The sequence below is a fragment of the Borostomias antarcticus genome (assembly GCF_949987555.1).
Source record: "Borostomias antarcticus genome assembly, chromosome: 11".
Lineage (NCBI taxonomy): Eukaryota > Metazoa > Chordata > Actinopteri > Stomiiformes > Stomiidae > Borostomias > Borostomias antarcticus.
Genome location: NC_140244.1, coordinates 9,458,009 through 9,475,718, shown reverse-complemented (window position 1 = coordinate 9,475,718; position 17,710 = coordinate 9,458,009). Strand labels below are relative to the sequence as shown.

Below are 17,710 nucleotides of genomic sequence, written 5' to 3'. Positions count from 1 at the left end.
TACAGGCCTGTTCTTGACCGTGTGTCTCTCACTGTCCCTAGGCCTGGACCAACACCTGTTCCTTTATTTATCCTGTTATCTCCAAACAAGCTTTGTTCTTGTGTTGCTAGCTTATGGGTATCGGTGACAAATGACCTGTCAGGGGGGTAAGGAAGAGTAACAATTACCATGACCTCCCATCCTATGTTATCGACCTCTGATAGCCGCCTAGTACCGACATCTCTCCAAGCGCAGGCTCGCTCATCCCAGTCATGCCTCTTGTCGCTGGGATGGTGGAATAAGCTCCAACTCTACTGTCAGGACGATGAGTCTCCCCATTTTTCACAGAATACTCAAGACCCATCTCTTTATTACATTTGGGCTCCTCCTCCACTGACCTCTCCAGCCCGTAACTCTCCCCAATGGTTTCTTATTTTACTTCAAATTGGTACATGTACTGTACAGTATGTGTGGGAGGAAAAAGCCCCACCATTTCCATTACTCTATACTGAGGTTGTATCCACTGGGCCAACCAGTGGTTTTAAGTTGTTTTGGATAAAAGCATCTACTAAATCAGGGTTGCACAACCTGGGGTCCGGGCCCCCCTTAGGTGGGTGCCAACAATTGCAGGGGGGGCGCCAGGCCTCAGACAATTTGAGGCCTCAATATTCGCTAGACAAATATTTGTCAAAAAATCATGTTATTGACATGTCACACAGCAATTTTAACAAAATATATGATTATATCTGATGAAGGGCCAAAAAGACTTGTATGTACGGCACTACAATACCATATGAATTCAACAAATTAATCAGAGACTATGAATCGTGTCAACATTAATATTACTTCTACATTGGCGAAGCACTTCATTTTACCCTAACTTACGCCTGATGTAATTTGCACACATACAAACATACACTGACTGGACGTTCACAACGATTTGGGGGGAGGGGAGGCAAATTCCATCAGGTGTAAGTGGGGGGCTCTGGGGAAGAAAGGTTGGGAACCCCATAATCTCATCCACTCCCTCCTGTCTGGGGAATAGGGCATGATAGGAGATGGACCTGGACTTTAATGCCCACCTGATAATATAAAAATAAAAAAGCAATGCAATTTTTTGCGATATATATTGCAATATATTTTGTTTTTTTAAAACAGAAATAAGCAAACTTGTAAACATACAGGCCTATGTCCTATATGAGGTTAGAACTAAACAGTGATCCTCGAGTCTGCTTACACCAGTAGCCAAGTGTCTTGACTGCGTTCCAAAACGCCTACTAATAATGCGTCTCTTAGTTTTTGACAGTCATCAAAATTAAAAAGTTGAGCAAAAAGTTTGTAGCATGACATGTTTTGAGTTAACATAGCAGGGGAAAAAAGAGACAAACATTGCAGACCCTTGCTATGTGACTATTGCGCATGTGCACGAGACACATATGACTTGAGACATATCTATTGCGCATGTGCACATGAGACACATGATTGAGAGAGGAGAAACAGAGGAGACACATGAGATGAGAGAATCAGATGGAGTGATGAAGAATAAATTCTAGACTTTATGTCTGATATCCATGTTCAGACTGCAAACTAGTGTGATGTCAGGGGCGGCCCTTGAGACGTGTGGAAAAGAAGAGAGAGTTGAGGATAGGAGAAAATTAAAATCTCTGAAGTTGAAATGTGTTTGGGGAGGAGATAACCTCTGCCCCCCTGCTGGAACCTTATGCCACCCTTTTGCCACCCCAGGTAAAACTTTCTAGAACCGCCACTGCAACCAGAGTACTATAAACGGACAGTCTTCTTCTTCTGAGCTGCTGGTTGGCAGGGGGCTTCTTCCAAGCTACTCTTTGGCAGGGGGCAAGTGATGTCTTGAGCCTCATCATAACAGAAGTGAACATGTGACACCTTGCACCTTGTCTATACAATAGACAACTGACTCTGCACCACTGTACACTCGAACCAACACCTGACAACACTTGAGCAATTGAACACTTTGTCTATACAATAAACAACTGACTCTCCAGTACTGTACACTCTATCACTTGAATCAACACCTGACCACACTTGAGCAATTGAACACCTTGTCTATACAATAGACAACTGACTCTGCACTACTGTACACTCTATCACTTGAATCAACACCTGACAACACTTGAGCAATTGAACACCTTGTCTATACAATAGACAACTGACTCTGCACTACTGTATACTACTGTACAGTATACTTGACATGTTATGTAATTGCACTGCCTGTATCATGGACACAGTCACAGTTATCCATGATCAGATACTGCTGTCCAGTCTGGATGGGGCTTGCACCTGAAGACCATCTTTGGGGGGGCTGGACATCAGCGTTGCACAGCAGCTGACACCTGACTGGTGTTGCATCACTGTGTTCTCTGGCCTCAACCACACCAGGCACCCAGCATCAAAGCTGCAACAGAACAGAAGAGTGCATTAAAATAGTGCATTAAATTTTGGCCACAAATAAAATACAGCCATACCATGTCCATAAAATGGAATAGCTAATACATGACAATGATATTACCTGAAGTGCTGGTAACTCTTAATGTTTGGGAGCTTTTTGAAATAGCTACTCAGATGCTGGTGCCAGTTGTAGCATTCAACAAGCAATGTGCCGTCCTCAAGTCCGACAAGCTGTGGGGTGATGACTTTCTTCACAGGAGCGCTGTCTCTCACCACCCCAGCAATGTCAGTAAAGTGTCCACTCTGGTCTCCCTATAGTGCTGCTTGATCAGGCCAAAACACTAGTCAGGGGCAAACTTGGCATGGTGCATGGTCTGCCAAGCACAGTACCACAGCACAAAGTTGTTCTTGTTTTGTCCACTGCATAATGTCCACAAGTATATTGTCACAATGAAGGTCCACATGTGTTTCTACAACTCCATAGTTGTTGAAGAAACATAGTTGATGACTGCATTGCTTTGACGCCATCCCTTCGTCGATCAGGTAGTTCACTTGCTTTTATGGTACCTAAACATAATTGTTTGAAATCGAGAGTTTAACATGTTTTTGAATGATTTTTCACTGAGCCCATCCATATCCATTGTATGACCAAAACGGTAGTAGAGCAATTATCAGACTTTCTCAAAAGTGCTAGTTTTGTCAACGTTTTGATCTGAACCATTGTATATGATCATAAGTAACCTTAAAACAGGGCTAAACATGCATTTTCCCTTTACTTCTCCTTTAATGGCTTGTAGCCACAGGCGACTCCGGTTCCTCTGAAAAGGCCGGTTTCCTCTTGAAACGAATAAAGTTTGAATCTACTAGAGCACCGATTTGTACACCCGTTAGAGATGCGCGGATGGAGTTTGAGCGCACCCGAATCTGCGTGCACTCATCAATCATCCACCCGCCACCCACCCGATGTAGCCTAATTATCTTCTAAAATTTAGAGACCCGCACCCGCACCCAACCCGCCAAACATGAAGTTATTGTATTTACATTTAAATTATGTCCAGCCGTTTGTGCTCATTCACTTTTCATATAGGCCTAGGCACATTTTCTTGACTTAAACAATTTGAAGATTATAGGCTACTTTCGAATGTGGTCACAGTTCTAATGTAAAAATTACTGTAGCTTAAGGCGCAAAATGGAAGGAAGGGAAAAGTTCCATTTGGAATCGTTCAGTGTGATTGTTAACAACTCCGATGAAGAAACTGAGACCGGGTTTGCCATAAAATGGATGAAGTGCTGTGTATGTCTACGAAAGCCACAAAACTGGCACCTCAAACTTGGTGCACCACAACTGCGAGAAAGTGCGAGACCTGCCAGCAGCTCACTCAGATACCCTCGACCACTTAGTCAACCGAGATCCTGCGAAAATACTCCAGAAAGCTAAATCCAAGCTTGTTGAGGACTGTGTGAGCCTGTCATTTTTGTTGTTGAAAAGTGCTATAAAAATAAAGGTTATTAAGCATGAATATAACTGACAAATCCACCCGCAATCCATTCGAAATTCATCACAATGTTGATTTTTATTGGCCCACACACCCGCGGATGCGGATGTCGCGGATATATCCGCAATATTCACAACAGCCAGACATCTTGATGATATATAAAATACTAGTCTTTGCTCTAAAATACTGCTCTTTACTGAGGTGTCATAGATCTTTTGATGATTTGGGACCACTGCCTCTTGTGGGAGCAACATAGAACTGCAGGTCAACAACCCGACGGAGGCACGGACAAACCGGCATTCGCTCTTGAAAAAAAGGCATCTGAGATTGAGAGTGGAGTAGAGGGGGAAAGACAAGAGTAGAAAGGAAAAGACAGAGGAAGGAGTACAGAGGAAAAGAATGGATGAGAGAGATATGGGAGAGAGAGAGGAGCAGGATGAGGGGGTAGTTGGAAAAGAGTCAGGGAGACAGGAAGAGAGTGGTTATAGAAAGCAGGGGAGAGAGAGTGGGGGGGGGGGGGGGTTGTCTTGGGGGGGTTGGCCAGTATAAACATGACACACATCTGGAGGACGGCAGATTCCTGACACGTTACAGGAACCAGCCTGGCAACCGGCACAGCCACAGCCGTTCATCTTCCTGACACACACACACACACACACACACACACACACACACACACACACACACACACTCACAGACATACACACACACACTCACAGACACACACACCACACACTCACAGACACACACACAAACACTCACAGACACACACACACACACTCGCAGACATACACACACACACACACACACACACACTCGCATACATACACATACACACTCACAGACACCACACACTCACAGACACACACACACAATCACACAGGCACTCACTCACACAAACACACACACACCACCCCCACTCCCCTCACGCTTATTCACTTTTTCCATTCGGCTCCCTGTCTGTTGTTCACTGTGGTGTCAAGCAGCAGCGTTTGCTCGTCTGCTCTCAGGGCCAGAGTCTGAGAGAGGCGTCTGTTTCTGATCTCTCTAACCCGGTAGGATGTTTCCCAGAATCCACAAAACAGGACAACAACATCCATTATGTCTGTAGTGAATGAAAGTAGACATGTGTTAGGTCACCAGAAGACATGTTGGTTTCTCTAGGTGTGAGTGAACAACTGTCGATATGATGCTTAGTTAACCTATATGTTATTTGATGGATTGGACAGGATGTAATAGTGTATCTTAATTATTGGTTTAAGCTCCGATGTCAATGTTGATGCAAAATGACAGAATAAACAGTCAGAGGTTGTTGTATGTGCGTACGTGGAATGGCCTGCGTGTTTGCATACTTCCACAAACTTTGAGGTTGTGTACTGTGTGTGTGTGTGTGTGTGTGTGTGTGTGTGTACGGAATGAGTATTTAGGGGTTGAGGGGAGTAATGCATTCTTTCCATTACCCAGACCAAATCAATGTGATGAGCTCTGAGCCGCCCCTGCTTCCTCCCCTCTTCTCCTCTCCTCTCCCCCTCTCTACTCCCACTCCTTCCTCCTGTCCCCCCATGTCGCTTCCTCCCCCACCTCTCCCTCCCATCTCCCCCACCCCTACCCTGCTTCCTCCCATCCCTCCTCTCCTCCATCCCTCACTCCCCCTCTCCTCCCTCCCCAGCTCCCTGGGTGTGACGGGGTAGTGGAAAGAGCTGACCCAGGCTTGGGACTGCAGGCTGGCTTCCATGCTGCTCTGGCCCGCTGCCTGTCGCTACTGCTGGAGATCAACACGGGCTGTCTCTCTCTCTCTCTCTCTCTCTCCAACACACACACACACACACACACACACACACACCTACACACAGAAACACACTCACACCCGCATGCACACATGCTCTCTCTCTCTTTCTCTCTCTCTCTCTCTCTCTCTCTCTCTCTCTCTCTCACACACACACACACACACACACACACACACACACACACACACACACACACACACACACACACACACACACACACACACACACACGTCAGTGAAACAGCCAAGCACCTGCCAACAAGTGAACCTGTCTCAAACAGCAGCTCAAGTTCAAATGTCTGAATCACCCCTTTGATGCAAGCTAAGCACAGTGCCTCAGCAATTATGCTACTGCCTGTCTGTCTGCCTGCCTCTATATGTCTGCTTGTCTCTCTCTGCTAGCCAGTCTCTCTGTCTGTCTGTCTGTCTGTCTGTCTGTCTGTCTGTCTGTCTGTCTGTCTGTCTGTCTGTCTGTCTGTCTGTCTGTATCTAATTGCCTGTGTAACCTAACCCTGAGCTCTGTAGAAAGCAAGCAGGTTATTTGCTAGAGTCCAGAGAGGAGAAAGAGGAGCCACTCAGATAGACGACACCTCGGCTCAGCTCTTCTACCTGCTATTATCATGCTAAACACACACAATACCAAAGCCTGTTTCAAGGCTGCAATATAGTGGACCATCATTAAAGCAATAGTATGGGACTGTCTGTGCTGTAAGCTCTCTGTTGCCGTTATTGTCTCTTTTTTAGTCCGTCCTGTAACTATATCACAACAACTAGCAGAGACTACCACTACCACTAGCTAGTACACTTAAAAAAGAATGCTATATATTTATAGAAGAACTCTCTGGAAAGAGGTTCCAGATAGAACCCTTTTCAGGTCTGTAAGGTTCCAGAGAACCCTTTTCAGTTCTGTAAAGTATTTGGAACCCAAATGGTTCATTATGACCTCAAAAGTGTTCTACCTGGAACCTTTTTTTCCCAGAGGATTCCACTACTGTATTTGTTAAGCACTTTTCACCGCGTTAAGTGGTGACAATTACCATGCCATGTGACCTTGTTACCTGACCACTTGATGTATTTAAAATGTACACATCTGTCACCCATTTTGTATTACCCCGATGAAGACTCTGAGTCAAACGTTGGTCCATGAGTTAATAAAGGACTTTTAATCTACATCAGAAGTGCATTAGGATTATCTTCAGCCTCTATTTCTATTCAGAAATGCCCAATCCTTGATGAGCACCTGATGTTTTTACTTCAACCTTACAGATTTTACTACGATTGACCCAGTGCAGCACTCCATATTGTTTCTTCATGATTCAGCACTTTGTTCTAGTGGACCGGAACAGTTAGCTACCAGTGCACAACAAGTATGAATCTCACATGACCACCATCAACTAGCTACCTCTATGACAACAACAAGCAGTACAGTATCCTTCCCCAACCATCAGGCCCGACATCTTACAGGGAGGCTCAAAGCTCAGTCTGGTTTCTCTCTCCTACACAGTCAAACCTGAAACCGCAGAAAGCTTCATAGATTTACAATTACTTTATTTCTGCATAAAGTCTGATACTGTATGAAAGTACAGTATGTACTATAGGCTATTTACAAACTCTGAAAGAGCATTCATCTGTACAGATTAGAACTCAAGCCAAACCAGAACTAGAAGCTAGTTTATAATACAATAGACCTTCATTCTATGCTTCTATGTTAGAAGCTAGTACAGTAGAAATTCTACTGATCTACTTCAGTAGAGGCTAAGGCTAGTAAAATATTAGTCTAGTGTAGTAGAAGCTAGTATGAGTAGAGTAGAAGTTACAGTAGTTATGGAACAGAAGAAGCTAGAAATTCTGGGAGTTCTCCGCATCCATCAGGGAATGTAAAAAAGCAGGAAGCATTAGAAACGTCACAAATGTGGCTTGTGACTGACAGTATATACGGGAACCACTTCTGTGGAATTTTCTACCCCCTGGCTTCCAGTGCAACAGTATGTAGTTCCAGACACAGTAGGATGCACATTTAAGACGTCTCTGAGATCATCTCCTTTTCACACCTCTTGACATGTGTTTGGTGTCATGCGTGTCAGGTGGGCCACCAGGACAATCAGATAATCCTGTGCTTTCCTGTGCCGATGGTTGAGACCATCAGAGAGAGCAGGGTCCATTCTGATTGGAGCTCTTGGGGGAATATCATGGTAGGGCAGACAGACAAAAAGTGTCATTTGTAACAAGTGGGATTCCAGCCACCAAGCCTCCACTTGGGAATTGTACAACCTCCCACAAACCAAAAATACATTCCTCCGTATCCTGGGGGGATATTTGGGCTGTTGGGGTCACCGGCCGTGCTTCTCTGCTTCACATCCATGATAACTGAAGGTCCACTGAGTTTCTCCACAACAGCAACTGACTGCACAGTGCTCAACTCAGTCCTGAAGTAGTCAGTGACTTCTGCTGATGTTGTCGGGATACATGGTTCTTTTCGGTGAAGCGCTTTGTGTTGCCGTTGTGTATGAAATGTGCTAAACAAAACTAGATTCTCTACATACATTTGTATAAAACATTAATCTTACCATAATTAATTGTGGAAAACACTTTCAAAGTGAGAGACAGAATAAGGGAAAGAGAAATATGTCTTACGTTATGTTATGTATATACGAAGAAAGGTTAGCATATCTGTCCAGTCACGTGTAAGGCGAACAGTTGATAAGATGCCCATTCAGCTAACCGACTCTCTCAATAGATTTGTATCATCTAGCTGTAAACATCTCTGGCTATCGTCTGGCATTTCAAGTTCAAGTTTATTTGTCATATGTACAATGAAATGTTTACTTGGAACCTTCTCCTCACATAGACAAAAACACCCCCTGGAGAGCAGAGTGTGTGTGTGTGTGTGTGAGGGGGGGGGGGGCCAGTGTTGACCACCACAGAGGTGTAACGTTGACAGCAGATGGACATCTCTCTCTCTCTCTTTGCGGGTTGACTAGAGCACGGCCAGGTCGTGGCAGGACTTGGAGCGGACCTTCATCGCCATCTTCTTGTTGTTCTTGGCCACCAGGCGGTCCAGGAAGCGGCGCGCCTTCTTGGTGATGCTCTCCTTCCGGTGGTAGACGCTGCGCCGGTGCTCCGTCGTCTCCTTGCTGTCGCGGCGGAGCCGGATCTGGCGCACCACGCCCTCAAACAGCTCGCTCACGTTGTGGTGCAGCGAGCCGGACGTCTCGATGAACTTGCAGTCGAACATCACCGCGCACGCACGGCCCTCTGGGGGGGGGGGGGGGCACAGAAGGGGGACGTCACAGATGTGACCGTGTGTGTGTGTATGTGTGAATCTACATAGATGTGTGGGAATTAGATGCAGATGAAGAAGTTTGGGTGTGTGTGTGTGTACCTTCTACAGCCACCTCCCTACTGCGCACCAGGTCACTCTTGTTGCCTACGAGGATGATGGGAATGTTCTCGGCCTGGCGGATGCGGCGGAGCTGGATGCGGAGCTCGGAGGCGCTCTCGAAGCTGCTGCGGTCCGTGATGGAGTAGACAATTACGTAGGCATTGCCCACCTGCATGCAGTAATCCTGGACCCACTTCTCCTCCTCTTCCTCCTCCTCCTCCTGACACACACACAAAGTACACAGTAAAAAAAAAAAGCTTGTTATTGTGGGTGTGTAAAAAGGTGAGGAGTGTGTGTGTGTGTAAAGAGGGTGTTGGTATTGGAGGTGGTGGGGTGGTGTGTGTGCGCGCGCGTGCGTGTGTGTTTGTATGTCTGTGTGTTTCTGCCACTGAGATAGTCCTGGTGCCCTTGTGGAGAACCTTGTTCATCCATCAAGCCAGTTGAACACAGGCCTTCAACGCTCCACTAGCCAAATGAGATCAATACTAGAATGATCAGTGCCTAGGGCCCTTACACCCCGCAACACATACCACCATCACCAACACTACAAACACAAACACACACACACACACAAGCATTTATACCACAACAGAGTGTTCAGCCTTGGTCAGTCAGTATTGGCTGCCATCATGTTGGGAGGTAGGCTGTGATAAAAGACCTTGCCCATTCAGCCATACCGAACCCACTTATGATTCTTTGTTGTTGTTTACTACTTGTTGTTCTCACCTGTTTCTCAATCTCCCAGGTATCCATGACGATGAGGGTGGTCTCCTCCCCGTCCACTGTCAGAGTTCTCTCATAGGTGTCCTCTACACACAAACACAGCAACCAAACACACAAGACAACAAGGAAACCATACAACCACCGCACAAGAACCACACGACAAAAACGACACAACGATCATACAACGGCCACACAAACATACAAATGACCTCAACACAACCGTTGAGAGCCACAATATCCACATAACACACAACAAGGAAAACAACCATCTTCCATCAACCAAAGGGAACCTGGTTGTTTGTGGACACAGTACACACAGTCTTGTGGGTGGATCATCAGTTCATAACACTACAGTAGGCTACATCATCAATCTCACCCTGACATAAACAGCTGTCATTCAAACAATAACATCACATTCAATCACAGTCAGCTCTGGCTAACCCTGACCCTCTCAGCTCTAGCTACAGGCCCACCAGAACAAACGAATAGGCAACAGTAGGCTACAAACTTCAGAATATTGTTTTATTCACGTATAACTAACTATTTACTACTTATAACCAATCTGCTAGTTGACGTCATGGTCTAATAGGGATCCTAATAAACATAAACTAGTCTATATTTATACTACTACCACCCAGTTTACAGTATACTGCACAGCTACAATAGGCCTACACTATATACGTATGCCACCACTTCGTATAGTGCCCCAAAAGTTCGAGGTGAAGACTGAGGTGAGACAGTGACAGCGACAAAGTGAAGTACTTTGTGAGTGTGTATTGCATCGAGGTGTTCAGCCTACGAGTCGACACTTTCGTGGACTCTAAATCGGAATACGAATGTCATTTTGACATCATTTACCAAAATAATACATTATTTTCAACAATATTTTATTTACATCAAGTCGACACTTTCATGGACAGAATATAACCAAACAAGATGCGTGGGAATATGCACGCAAATAAATTATGTGCCCAACACCGATGACTGAGAAGTGCTGAAATAATTTCCAGTTATGGATACGATGGCAGAATTCAAGCGACAAAGCCATATATATATATATATGAAGACCTTGCCTAACCTGACACTGATTGTGTGTGTGTATATATATATATATATATATATATATATATATATATATATATATATATATATATATACACACATATATATAAGTTGAGCCTATTTACTCCTCAGTATTTCAGCATTATCAACCTTGGAGGCTGTACGCTATAGCAGAACACTGCTGTAAGAGAGCCCTGCCCTGCTGAGCTGCACAGCTGGGTGCCACGCTCCAATACTCCACCAGATCAATAGCTGCCAATCAATGCAATGCTCCCGAGGTCAACCCCACGTGACAGCTCTACGGGCCAATAAATCAGTGTCAGGTTAGGCAAGGTCTTCAGGGGCTATAGGCTACTGTCGAATGACCTCACTAGACAGTCGATATCATCAACTGCTGTCCTCATGGCTTATCTCATTATATCAATCATAATGAATGATATGATGCATGGTGTATGCCAGGCACACCAACAACCTTTGAAAATGTAAAATATATAGATTATGAAATTGTGAAAGAAAGCCCACCTAAGTGATCATGTTCATCCTTCTCCTGGATGCCGGCGAAAATGTTAGCCAGGCTGGACTTCCCGACCCCGTGGTCCCCGAGCAGAACGACGCGATACAGGCAGTCCGCTCCCGAGCTCTCCGAGTCATCCGAGTCAGAGGACCAGTTGGCGCGGCAGTGCAGAGACTTGTCCCCGGGATGGTAGGAGGCAGACTGTCCGAGAGGCGGATGGCGAGGGTCGGCGGACGGGTCCTGGTCCCTCGGCCCGGGCTGGTGGGAGGAGGGTAGAGGAGAACTGGCCCTTCTCCGCAGAGTCTCCTTCTCCTCTCTCTGGGTGTTGAGGGTCATCTCAGGGAGAGGGCAGCAAGCATCCATCCCTAAAGCACATGGGAAGAGATTCATGGGTTTCAAGTAGTCCTAGACCTGCCATATTGGGGACCAACACAGGTGTTTCAATTTATCTGATTGGCTCTACTGCATATAATCCTATGCAGTAGAACTAATTCATTCATTTGAAACACCTGTGTTGGTCCCCAACATGGCAGGTCTAGGACTACATTTGAAACCCATGAATAACGAGAGTAAATCGGATTTAGCCTATAGCTCACCGCGAGCTACAAGAGTTCCCGATTCAATTGATATCATAATTTAATTTAATTTCCAAAGCTGTAAAAACAAACACCAAAAAGCTAAAAGCGCAGAAACAACACAACGAATTGTCAACAATTCACTCACAATAGTAGCCATGTAGCTATCTTCTATTTTGCCCACTTCTTTCCAGATCACGAGCGCAGCGCTGACTACACAGCAAAGTTTGAGCCCATCAGCGAGGCGTGTGCGCTCGAGCTGTCATTCCCGTCTTGTGAAGCGGCGCGCGGACAAATGGATCAATCAGTTTTGTTACTCTTGTATAGAAGGGCAGCGCGAGCGCTGTAACTGTACCCCCGCGGAGTCATGGCAACTGTCTGCGAAGTTCCACAACGCCGTTAAAAATTTAAGAGTGGAATCAGGGGTCTCTCTCTCTGTCTGTCTGTCTGTGCGTGTGTCTGAGAGTGTGGCAGAAACTGCGGCATAGGGAGATGGAGAAGAGACAAAGCAGAGAGAGGCAAAGGTTAATAGAAGATAATTAATGGCCTGTCAATTATTGATGCTATAGCCTGCGGCCAAAAGGCTGTGATGGTTACAGTCCAAAGTTAATCTTAATAACATTTCTAAACCAGACCGAAATTATACTCTATTGTCGTAATGTTGATGCTCATAAAATATGTTGTTCTACAAATTGCCATATTTCCAGTTTCGAAGTTTATCTGCAACAACTCACCGCGGCAATACCGTCTTCCATAATGCAGGCGTGCGCCGACACAACGTTCTCGACTGTCCAGAGGAGCAAGGGATAACTCGAGAGTGTCTGTCGGCCGTTCCTCGCGGCCCTGGCCAAATTTACAAGATTCCTTTTATTCCTCCATGGTAAACTTCAGTCGCGACATGATGTCACGTGGGATTAAGTCACTTCCTGTTCCAGACCCTCTATTTCGTTCTCTCCTTTCACTCTCTCTCTCTCTCTCTTTTCTCCCTCCTCCACCTCAAACTGTGTTTATGCTGTAGCTCCACATAGCAGGGCAAACATCCTGAGGTGTTGAACTAGGCAGAACTACTCTTCTCATGGTTAGGCTACTACACACAAACAATCGCATGCACGAACGCACACATGCACACAAGAACAGAGAAACTACAGAGACAGCGGGGTGTTCAAGTGTAGGCTATTAAGTTTATTGAAACATTCTGAGGTTGATAGGTAGGTGAGAGGATGTCTCTGGGTCAGTCACGCTACCATGTGCCATGTACACGCTACCATATACACGGCTGTCCCCTGCTCACATGGCTAGATGGGCAGCCACTCCTCCCGGGGGATATTAAGAGACACATCCATGTCGGGGACACATCTGGGGGACAAAGACATACATGTAACGTGTCGATGGAACAGCAGATGTCTAATGGCAGACACAGATCTGTTGATAGGCCTTTCAAATAAATATGTCAGAATCTACACACACATCATGTCAAGTACATGTAATATCCGACGGTGAGAGAAGGAGAGAGAGATGGAGTGGGAGTGAGAGAGAGGGGAGGAGAGGGAGAGAACAGAGAGAGGGTTTAACACTGACACACCACTGTCCTTCAGGTCGACTGCATCAGATCATGGAAAAAGGAAAGAACATGTCTGCTTAAATAAACATTTTTCCCCCAAAAAGTGACAGGGGACACTAACAGAGTGAGAAAAAGCAGTGGTCTGTTACGTGTGGTTAAGCAGCCCAGAGAGGCTCAGATAGAACCTCCACTCCTGTTTCAGAGCACTGCAACATCAAACCAGCAGAGAACGGACCAGACCACATCAGACCAGACCAGGGCCAGGCCAGGCCAGGCCAGACCAGACCAGACCAGACCAGGCCAGGCCAGGCCAGGCCAGGCCAGACCAGACCAGGCCAGGCCAGGCCAGGCCAGACCAGACCTGGCCAGGCCAGACCAGGGCCAGACCAGGCAAAAACCAGGCCAGAACCGGTAACATCACTGTTGGTGAGTGGTAGCTGTCTCTGAGAGTGTAACCCACCCGCACACACACACACACACACACACACACACACACACACACACACACACACACACACACACACACACACACACACACACACCAGACACAGAGTGTGTTCCCTGTGGAAGGCAGGGGTCAGTGGTCTTGTCTCCTGTGATTCTATTGGTCAGACAGTGCAATCTTGTCTCCCGTGATCCTATTGGACAGAGAGTGAGTCTAATCTTGTTTTGGAACCTGCAGCGGAAACAGGGAACTGGAGCCTCTTATGAATCCTTAATGATGGACATCCACGTGCCCCCCCCCACACACACACACACCACTCCCACTAGCCTCTTCATGTATCTTTAAGGAGCTGCATGTCTTTTCCATCCGGCTGTAACACCACACTACAGTGCAGCCATCACACTAGGGTCCAACTGTACCCACCTGCCCCGCTGCGCGCTGATCTGCCCTGCTCTCTGTGACAAATCACAGCTTAAGCTCAAAACCACTTGCAGATCTTGAGAAATACTAAGACACCTCTAAGCAGAGTTTGTTGAACAATACGCATAGGGGTGGTGTGAGGGAAAAGTCCCAAAGTCAAGACAAAACCTCCCAACTCTTCAGAGAGCTCAGTCACCCTGACCCACCTGTCTGTTGGCCTGGCCCACCTGTCTGCCCCCCTGACCTACCTGTCTATCACCCTGACTCACATGTCTGTAACCCTGACCCACCTGTCTGTAACCCTGACCCACCTGTCTGTAACCCTGACCCATCTGTCTATCACCTTGACCTATCTGTTGGTCCCCCTGACCCACTGTTCCCCTGTCTGTCACCCTGACCCACTGTCCCCCTGACCCACTGTCCCCCTGTCTGTCCCCCTGACTCCAGACCCACCTGTCTGTAGCCCTGACCTACTTGACTGTCCCACGGACCTACCTGCCAATCACCCTGACTCACATGTCTGTCACCCTGATCCCTGACCCACCTGTCTGTCCCCCTGACCCACCTGTCTGTCCCCCTGATCCACCTGTCTGTCCCCCTGACTCACCTGTCTGTCCCCCTGACCCACCTGTCTGTCCCCCTGACTCACCTGTCTGTCCCCCTGACCCACCTGTCTGTCCCCCTGACTCACCTGTCTGTCCCCCTGACTCACCTGTCTGTCCCCCTGACCCACCTGTCTGTCCCCCTGACTCACCTGTCTGTCCCCCTGACCCACCTGTCTGTCCCCCTGACCCACCTGTCTGTCCCCCTGACTCACCTGTCTGTCCCCCTGACCCACCTGTCTGTCCCCCTGACCCACCTGTCTGTCCCCCTGACTCACCTGTCTGTCCCCGACCCACCTGTCTGTCCCCCTGACTCACCTGTCTGTCCCCTGACTCACCTGTCTGTCCCCCTGACCCACCTGTCTGTCCCCTGACCCACCTGTCTGTCCCCCTGACTCACCTGTCTGTCCCCCTGACCCACCTGTCTGTCCCCCTGACCCACCTGTCTGTCCACCTGACCCACCTGTCTGTCCCCCTGACTCACCTGTCTGTCCCCCTGACCCACCTGTCTGTCCCCCTGACTCACCTGTCTGTCCCCCTGACTCACCTGTCTGTCCCCCTGACCCACCTGTCTGTCCCCTGACCCACCTGTCTGTCCCCCTGACTCACCTGTCTGTCCCCCTGACCCACCTGTCTGTCCCCCTGACCCACCTGTCTGTCCACCTGACCCACCTGTCTGTCCCCCTGACCCACCTGTCTGTCCCCCTGACCCACCTGTCTGCAGAGGGGAAGACGTGGGGGAAAAGCTGCCTCCGGTTGGAGGAGGTGGACTGCTGCAGCTCCTCGATGCTCTGGAGAAGACTGCTGGTGGAGCACTCTAGCTGAGCTACCTCCTGGAGGAGGGGGGAGGGTGTGAAGGAAAGGACAGGAACACGGGACAGAAGGGATATTTGTAACTAGCATGTAGGCTGATGTGATCACAGTTCTACAAAGTATCATAGTTCTACAAAGAAAATCAGAGTTGAACGGTCCAACCTGTTTGTGTAATTCTATCTCTCTCTTCATGATGGAGTTGTGCGAGGCCATCAGCTTGACCACAGAGGGGACATTAGATACATGCTGCTGCAAACACAGAGAGGCGGGGTCAGTCTTTACCGTCTAGTCTCTACTGAACTCTACTGATCGCTGGTGGGCAAAACCTGCTTTTTTGTGATCACAGACAGAGCTAGCAGCAGAATCGGTACCACTGGAGTCAATACTGGTCATCTAAGAAGTTGATTGAACAGACAAAACACAGACAGGTGCACTGACAAGAGCAGAACGCTGGTGTACTGGACAGCAGTACGCACAGACAGCAGCACACGCAGAGGCAAAGACAGAAACGCAGACAGACCCAATACTAGTAGGACTGGTAACAGTAGTCGGCACCTCGGTGATCAAAGAAATGCACAGACTGGGAGCACCAACAGAACCCAGTGTCAGACCGGTACCTTGGCTACGAGCTCCAGCATCTCTCCCTCTCTGAGCTGAGACCTTCTGTGAATACTCAGCATCTCGGTCTGACACAGCAGACTCACGTCTTCCTGCTCATCCTGGAATAACAACATTAGACAGACGCATTACACTCCTCTCTCAACACATTGGAATGTGGTGTGTACATATAGATCAGCGGTGGTATGCGCAGTGCTGGAGCAACAGACACCGTACAGGCGTGTTTGTTAAAATACAAAAACACAGAGCCCAAGAGTTTCACAGGGTTTCCACGGAGACCTGCTGCGTCTCCTCCAGTTTGAGGATCTCTCTCTTCATCTCGTGGATGCGTAGGGCCTTGACAGGATACTCCTTGTCCTTGTACGTCTTCAGAGTGTGGAGCTCTGCCTGCGCTCTCACTAGCTCTGACTTCACTCCCTTCAGCTGCTCCTGTAGACCTGAATACACACACATACACACACACATACGTAAGCACGCATATAGACACACGCATGCAAACACACACACACATGAACATCAGTGCTATCACAGTGGTCTCTAACCCTGAAGGCGTGTCTTGGCGTGGCGCTCTGCATATCTCAGCTCCCTCTGGGCCTGGCTGACCTGACTGTGGCTCCAGCTGTTGAACGCTGCTATGGAACTCTGGGAAACAGAGGCACAGTCAGGACACACTTTTACACACTGGTGACTGGCTGACTGTTACAGTCTGAAGCCTGGTGACTGAATGACTTACTTAAAGCTTGGTGACTGATGACTGTTATCATCTAAAGTGTGGTTCTTAAAAGTTTACTACTACTTGGTGACTGGTTAACTGTTACTGTCTACAGCTTGTCATCTCTGTCTTCACCCCCAGTTTCTCGTGGCGGGTCAGGATGTCTTGAGCACTGGCCACTGATAGGCTGTCGATGTCCCGTATTTGTGATGCGATGTGGTCGTTGCCCAGCTGCAGTGTGGAGCAATGTCGATCCAGCTCCTTAATGGCCCTTCGACGTGTACGGATCAAAAGCTGTCACCACGGAAACACAAGACAACCCCACAGTTTCCATGGACACAGACAGCAACCTAAAAGTCTCTACTCATTCTTTAAAAAAAAAAAAAAGATTTAAGCTACCTTTGGTTGTACCTATGGGAGAACCCTCTGAAAATGGCACCAGTAAAAGGTTTTAAGAGGTACATTAACTCACCTTGAGAGTTTTGATGTTTTTCTTCTTCCTGAGGGAGGCGGGGTCCAGCTCCACCGTCTCGTTCTTCCGCCGCCGAGACAGATGAGCTTGGGACGTGGCCGCCGTGTCCTCGTAGCCCGTGGGGGG

At 47.6% G+C, this 17,710-nt stretch overlaps 1 protein-coding gene across 1 annotated transcript; it reads right to left on the bottom strand.

Moving 5' to 3' along the window:
- Nucleotides 1-8,662: 8,662 nt before the first annotated feature.
- On the bottom strand, nucleotides 8,663-11,702 carry rem1 (RAS (RAD and GEM)-like GTP-binding 1; the record flags this gene model as incomplete). The annotated part of the gene is made up of 4 exons (XM_084446367.1): nucleotides 8,663-8,940; nucleotides 9,068-9,287; nucleotides 9,794-9,876; nucleotides 11,375-11,702. The coding sequence occupies 4 exons, from the start codon at nucleotides 11,700-11,702 to the stop codon at nucleotides 8,663-8,665; spliced, it is 909 nt and encodes a 302-aa protein (XP_084302493.1).
- Nucleotides 11,703-17,710: the final 6,008 nt, after the last annotated feature.